This window comes from Sinocyclocheilus rhinocerous, unplaced genomic scaffold, assembly GCF_001515625.1.
Source record: "Sinocyclocheilus rhinocerous isolate Xijiao unplaced genomic scaffold, SAMN03320098_v1.1 scaffold716, whole genome shotgun sequence".
Taxonomy (NCBI): Eukaryota; Metazoa; Chordata; class Actinopteri; order Cypriniformes; family Cyprinidae; genus Sinocyclocheilus; species Sinocyclocheilus rhinocerous.
The window spans coordinates 101,430-108,581 of NW_015647020.1; the positions used below are offsets into that span (position 1 = coordinate 101,430).

At 38.8% G+C, this 7,152-nt stretch overlaps 1 protein-coding gene and 2 long non-coding RNA genes across 6 annotated transcripts in view; 1 reads left to right on the plus strand and 2 right to left on the minus strand.

Moving 5' to 3' along the window:
- Nucleotides 1-3,840, minus strand: part of avl9 (AVL9 homolog (S. cerevisiase)) — a 47,176-nt gene extending 43,336 nt beyond the window's left edge. Inside the window, exons 1-2 of one of the 3 annotated variants that reach the window (XM_016512471.1) lie at nt 3,690-3,840; nt 2,754-2,831 (exon numbers count right to left, since the gene is read on the minus strand). In XM_016512471.1, coding sequence (XP_016367957.1) covers nt 2,754-2,828 — 75 coding nt within the window. In that variant the 5' untranslated portion in view covers nt 2,829-2,831; nt 3,690-3,840. Of the gene's footprint in view, nt 1-2,753; nt 2,832-2,919; nt 2,992-3,689 lie in introns of those variants that run through there. The other 2 variants (XM_016512469.1, XM_016512470.1) reach the window with 2 other exon arrangements.
- Nucleotides 3,841-5,050: 1,210 nt separating this feature from the next.
- The window catches only part of LOC107708279 (uncharacterized), a 4,995-nt gene continuing 2,893 nt past the window's right edge, over nt 5,051-7,152 (plus strand). The window contains exon 1 of the long non-coding RNA XR_001636345.1: nt 5,051-5,190. This is a non-coding gene — a long non-coding RNA (uncharacterized LOC107708279). The remainder of the gene's footprint in view (nt 5,191-7,152) is intronic.
- LOC107708278 (uncharacterized) lies at nt 5,244-7,039 on the minus strand. 2 transcript variants are annotated; one of them, XR_001636344.1, is made up of 4 exons: nt 6,912-7,039; nt 6,623-6,726; nt 5,821-5,877; nt 5,253-5,335 (listed from the first exon to the last, which is right to left on the minus strand). It is a non-coding gene; the product is annotated as an uncharacterized LOC107708278 (long non-coding RNA). The 2 variants fall into 2 exon arrangements; XR_001636343.1 differs by lacking the exon at nt 6,912-7,039 and having other exon boundaries at nt 5,244-5,335; nt 6,623-6,900.

The window sequence follows — 7,152 nt, forward strand, 5'->3', positions numbered from 1 at the left end:
GGGGGAATCGACCGTCTGCAACTCCTGGTTCCCCGCGCTCTTTGGCCGGAGATCCTCCGTTAGGTTCATGGGGCAGGCCACTTCGGGAACGCCAAGACAGTGCAGCGGCTGCGGTTCTACTTGGCGGGGTTTCGTCAGGATGCAGAGCTGCACGTCCACTGCTGCAATGTCTGCATGGCACAGAAGGGACCCAGTCAACGCTCTCAGGTGCTGTTGCAGCAGTACCTAGTCGGGGCGCCCCATAGAGAAGATCTTGGGCCAGGGGACAGAGTGTGGGTGTTTTGTTGTTTGCGGGCTTTCTTGTGCATCATCTTTAGAAGAGGCTTCCTTCTGGGACGACAGCCATGCAGACCAATTTGATGCAGTGTGCGGCGTATGGTCTGAGCACTGACTGGCTGACCCCCCACCCCTTCAACCTCTGCAGCAATGCTGGGAGCACTCATACGTCTATTTCCCAAACACAACCTCTGGATATGACGCTGAGCACCCAATAAGCCTGCAGCACTAGTAGGTGTCCTCGATTAGAAGCGGTGCGGCCCAGATCGATCAGTGTTTGACATCCACGAGAGCGATGCGAAAACGTACCATACATATATCACACAATATATATCACACGAATATCACGAACAGAAACACTGAATGACCAACAATGTCCCGAGCACTAAGTTGTGTTAATATACCATATTTTAGTTCAAACTACTAAAGTTCTATCATATAAATGCTTGATTGACTGTTGTTAAAAAGTGTACTTGTTACACCCTAGAGACAGATCCCCTGTGAAGACCTCGTCGACTATCGGCACAAGACCACGAGAACCAGACGATCAATCTGAGGTGCATTGCAGCCTGGAATTAAACCACACCGTGCTGGTTTCGTCTGGCCCGAGGAGAACTGGCCCCCCGACTGAGCCTGGTTTCTCCCAAGGTTTTTTTCTCCATTTCTGTCACCGATGGAGTTTTGGTTCCTTGCCACTGTCGCCTTTGGTTTGCTTAGTTGGGGACACAATTTCTGGCAAAACTGTTGACTGCACAGACACTATTGGAAGAGAACTGAACTGAGCTGGACACTGAATCAACAATGAACTGACTTTAACTGATAAACAGACTGTTTTCTTTTGTCCTCTTGCATTATCAGCACATGTTTTTCCTGTTTAACACTGTAAAGCTGCTTTGACACAATCTGTATTGTATAAAGCGCTATATAAATAAAGGTGACTTGACTTGACATGCATAACAGTCACAGACAGAGGGAACTTAGTAAATTAAAATCTGTAAATAAAACAATATAATCAATGAACATTACTAGACATAAAAAATGCCTTGGCTATTTTACCAGCAGTCTGATATTGGAACTGAGAATCATGAAATTTCACTGGTATTAGCATGGACTGAATTTTGATAACTTGAAGATTGAAATTCCACAACTGAACATTTCTGATCATAAAGGTTTAAAGCAGAATCCAAAAACAAATTCAGATGCCAGTTCATTTATGATGAGTTTACTCCTACTATAGTTTTATGTTTATGTACACTACTTAAATATACCTTCATGTGTTACTACCTCTTTCTGATACAGCAGGGGTCTCCAAACTGTGTCCTACTTACCCCTTGTCCAAATACCCACACTTGCAGTCTTGGCCACTTGAGAGCGCATGCGCGTGACAGGAAGTAAGTGCGCAAGACTGTCCGAGGTCTTAAAGGGGTCCTATTATGCTCTTTTACAATGCCTTGAATTTGTTTTGGGGGTGTACTAGAACAGTGTTTCCCAACCTTTTTTTTGTCGCGGCACCCTTTGGAAATTTTAACAAACTTGTGGCACAAATCCACACTATATCGAATACTGCTCTGGAGCAGTATTCAAGGCTTTATGTATCCCATCATGCATCATGTTGTGGAAATAAATCGTGAGACTTTTTGCCGAGATCTAAGCTCTGTAAACACTTGCATTTTTGCAACACTATAAGTGTGTCCCATCAGGTAACGAAAAGTTCTACCCACACTTGTGGTCATCATGCGTACGCACTTGAACACTTGGACCAAATACAGGAAATACGTAATTTAAGTAGGAAAGTGGTCAAGCGCAAAGACAGCAAGTGCGGGTATTTGGACAAGGCAAGAGTTTAGCTCCAACCCTAATTAAACACACCTGAATCAGCTAATCAAGCTCTTACTAGGCATACTAGAAACTTCCAGGCAGGTGTGTTCAGGCAAGTTGGAGCTAAACTCTGCAGGATACCGGCCGTCCAGGACTGACTTTGGAGACCCCTGTGATACAACCAGTGTTCAGCTGGTGATCTCAACATGGCAGGCATAATGAGGAAGGAACAACCTTATTAAGAATAAATAAGGTTTTGCTCTATGACTTATGACTGAAGAGTGCACAAACTAATAAACAAATACTCAAACAATAAGTGCTATTCATACTTTGCTAACTTTTGTGGGTGAAAAAACACATGTAAAAGGCCTGCATGATAAAATGTGTGTGTGTGTTTGAGGAGAGGAAAAGGGCAGTACTGCTTGATCTCACACACTTTGTCACCATCAGTACTGAATTACAGGCTTTGTTTATTATTTATATTCATTAATCATTCAGTGCTCCTCCAGCTGCTCTTTTTTTCTACACTGTATTTCAGAGTGCCATGGTAAATAACACACGATGCAATAGTAAAGCCACTTTCATGTAAGGGTGATAGTGAAGCACACCACTGTTTAAAGCAGATGAATATTTATTAACAAACATGAGGACTCTCTTACCTGACAGCCCTTCTTATGGTGAAATCCCACCACCACGATGTGCAGCACGGGTTCCTCTTTACACTGAGACTCCATCTGCTGAATTATAATTAGATCAGAGTCCAAAAGAGAAGGGGAAAAAACAGTAAATTAAGCGTTTAATGTGTAGAGTCTATAACTTCCGCACCCTTGACCGTCAGTGTGTATGTCACGCGATGCTCCGCCTCCAGCACAAATAAACATCCCGGACGAAATGCAGACATATTCCTGGCTGCCGACAGAGGGCGCGCTATGGCTCGCAAAAATCACTTCTCCATCCATCATCCATGTGCCGGTTTAATTTTTAATTTTAGTTGATTTTAATTATAGCATTATTCTATTAATCCATTAATTTTCCTTATAATTTCTAAAACATCAGTCCTTCATAGGTATTTTATAGATAGTAAATTGTATTTTATTGATATTTTAAGAGTAAGTAGGTGACACAAAATAAAACATATTTAACTAGATTCACCTTATGAACAGGAACTAAGGTTTTCAGCATCACCAACTGTACAGTATAACACTAACAGTGAAAAGCATTAAAACATGAATGTGCAGGCAGGTCAAAATTACTGGCAAAATTATATTCCCTTTTATTTTTTGAAAACAAAACTTCATGTAAATACGATTTTGTTCATTTTTAAAATTGATTATCTGTGAAGCAAACTGGGTGAGATCATTTCAAAGTCACAAATACATGTAAGAAAAGTCACTTGTTCTAATCTAGGCAATTTGTGCTTGGGTCTTCCTTTACACCCGCTTGCTTGCACCACCGGCTGGTGAGCCGGCTAACAGCAGATGGAGATTATGCATTATGTACTCTACTGCTATTCCTGTAGTTCCCGGATGTGAAATATTTAATATGCTGCTGAATTTGAACCACAGGGTGCTTCTCAAACAAAGGCTGCATCCTACCGATGCGTCCTTCCTAGCTCAGTCCTTCAGAGGCTTGTTGGCTAGAGTCCTCCTCGGCATTAAACGCTAGAATGAGACAGTCTGTAAGTGCGCGTGGCTACGTCACATATGTTCCCGCCCTCAACGCCACGGCACGAAAATACTAGGTGCGTTCGACAAACGGCTTGCCATATGCGCCAGCTGAGTCAGCCGGCTGCTCTCGAAACGCTATCGCGGTAATTTGATGCCACACGTGACAGTGACGTGGCGTCGCGCCGGTGTTCTGAAATATTCGAGCTGTGTCCGAAATCGCTCACTCGTTCACTCATTCAATCCCTATATAGTGTATGACAGTTGAGTGGACTAAATCAGAAAGGAGTGAACGAAATAAGTGAACGGATTCGGACGGTGACGAATACACTGCACGTGAGACTGGGAGCTGTAGCAAAAACATGTTCGTTACATATATTACATGTAAATAATATTAATAGCAATAACACTCAAAATTACTTTTTTTGTAATTATACATACCTCCGTGTCAGCTTTGTGGTTTCATTGATGGTATTTGTTTTGTAATGCTTTTATGTTCATAATCATACTGTTAAAATACTGAGAACAAAAATAAACACACATTAACACATATTCATAATTTTATGTATTTATTATTTTTTGTATCTTGAAACTCTCCCGAGCAGCGTTTTGAGCTCAGATAAGATAATGGTCGTAATGCGCCCTCAGGCGACCGTTAATTTTACATCAGAATGAATTCAATTCAATTCAAGTTTATTTGTACAGCGCTTTACGATACAAATCATTGCAAAGCAACTTTACAGCAAATTAAGTTTCTACAATATTTAGTGGTAGCTTATCAGTGGTGACTGTCAGTCAATGTACATATGGCAGAAATGTACGGAAAAATCAATTAAAGACGTAATCAAACAGACGATGAACACTACGTTGCTGTCTACGTGCTCCCGACATTGTAGCAACGTTGAATTGTAAAACGCGAAAGGGCTGTAGCAACGTTGTTGCGCGACATTCAGCAACTGCGAGACGACGTTCCGACCACATTTATTTTTATGCCAGATTATAAATATTACCTTTTCTGCGTCTTATTTATTTATTTATTTATTGTGGTGAATCTCTTAATAATCACACACAAGATAAATATGTAATACTTTTTCAAATACTGTTAATCATTAATTGTTCTTTTTAACGTAAAACCTGCTATGAAACTTTAAAGAGGAAAAATGCCATACAAGTTCATATAATCCAACTTTATTAAAACATTGCATACATATAATTACACTACCAAAACATACATTTAAAAAAAAAAAAAGTACGTTATATTAATTATATTTAGCTCAAATATAATGGACTACAAATAAAAAAGCTTTAAAAAAGGCATTTGAGAACTTTTGCTGAACAAAAGAAAAGCAGCTGAGACAGTCAGCAGGTCACCGGCTGATGAGGCGGACTCGGGACTGGAGAACACGGCGGACAGGGGAGCGCAGACGGGAAGGTCGGACTCGGTAGACATCAACAGTCCAATAAAGATAAACAAATCCAGAGGCAAAGGCAAGCGCAGAAACCAGTCGGCAGGCACAAGTCAAAACCAGGCAGACAGTCCGGGGACAGAGAATGATGTGCAGCAGGCACAGGTAAAACTGGGCAGAGAACAAGACGGAGCAAAATCAAATAGCAAGCCATTCATATAGGAGGACACAAATAGGATCTTAATACGACAAGACAGGACACATGTATGAGCAGACAGTACAAAATAATCTCTCAACGAAACAAAGTACACTATAGCAGAAAAATTAAAGGAAAGAAACATAATCAAGCCGCAATCAGCTGAGCGCAGCCAATAGAAAAAAGAGCAACAGTTAGATAAAAGTATCAGTCTTTTGATACTTTTATTTTAAACAGTTAAATTGTTATTTTAAACATCTATCAAATCTTAAGTAAATTTTGTACGAGTTATTTTTTATTTTATTTTAAGGTCCTTATTATAACAGGATAGTACAGATATGAAAGAAAAATATAGTGAGAAAAGTGTAGGGTGACATAAGCCAGGTTTGAGCTCCAGTCATACCTACAGGAATTCTAGGCTACTTGTACTACCCATAAGGCTGAGTCTCTGAATACTTACTTAAAATTATGAGAAGAGGTCCAATGAACCATCTTGTAAATGTGGGGCAACTGATCGCTGTAAAATTAAATGTCAAACTTAGTGTCATGTCAATATCAGCTGTACAGAACATTAAAGCAATATTAAAAATCTCACACTTGGTTTTTAGTTTGGATTAATTTAGTGTATATTAAAAACATTGATTTGCACTTAACTGTAGCCTTGAGACTTTGAGGGAAGAAAAAAAAAGTACTTAACCAGGGCTGGACAATAATAATAAAATACCCGTCTTGGAGCGTATCCTCCAAAACAGTCAGCTATCTCATATTTGAAAGTAAAAAGTTGAGAAAAATCTTATATGTTTCAATATATTGGATGCATGCACATCTAAAGTGACCTCACTGCTGTCAGTGTACTTAATGTTAATAAAAAAAATAAATAAAAAAAAACACTCATTGCTCTTGACTGATTAACTTTTGTAGCATTAACAATGATTCATCTATATTTAATTTATACAGTGAGGAATATGCAATATTATTACATTTGTTTATTCAATTTCTGTACCTGATCACCTACAAACTGTTCTATTTATTTATTGTGCTATTGTTTGTAATTTGTTCATTTGTTTCCCTTATATTTAACTAATCAAAATTTTTGCCATAAATTTATTTATGAGAATACAAGATAAGGATCAAAACAACAATAAAAACAGCTATTTTATTTTTGTGGCAGGGCCAGTGAAAATGTTGGCTGGGCAAGAAAAAAGTATAATATATTATACATACATATTGTCAGTAATATAATACATTGTCAAAATACTCACATTAGCCTTTCTCCTAACCAGACCTGGTGCATGTTTAAGGGTCTCTGCAATCTGGCTTTCAGCATCCATGCTAGTAGACCCAGGTTGTGATTTCATTATTGCCCCTAAATGGTTTAAGTAAAGTTTTTAGAGATGAACAAGTATACTTTACATTTGAACAAACAGGTATTCATCCCATTTGTATTGCCAATAATGTAGAATTCTGTCACTATAATGCAAATCAAAGATAATTGAAAATACAATAGAATATACAATAAAATAAATGCAAATACTGTTGATTTTTTTATACTTATTAGAACTCGATAAACAGAGAGTTCTTCAAGTCTCCTCTTCCCCTTCCTTCCTTTGAGGCTAAACTGTGACCAAACTTCTGAGGAAGTGATTTTTCTCATGATTCGCCGCACTGTCTCTCCATAGTTTGGTTCCAATTGTAGAAAGGTATTTAACCTGAATTTAATTTAAATGGAATTGTCAAATCCTATGCATACACACAGAACAGTTCAGCTGCAAATAAGAATGTCAAATTCTAA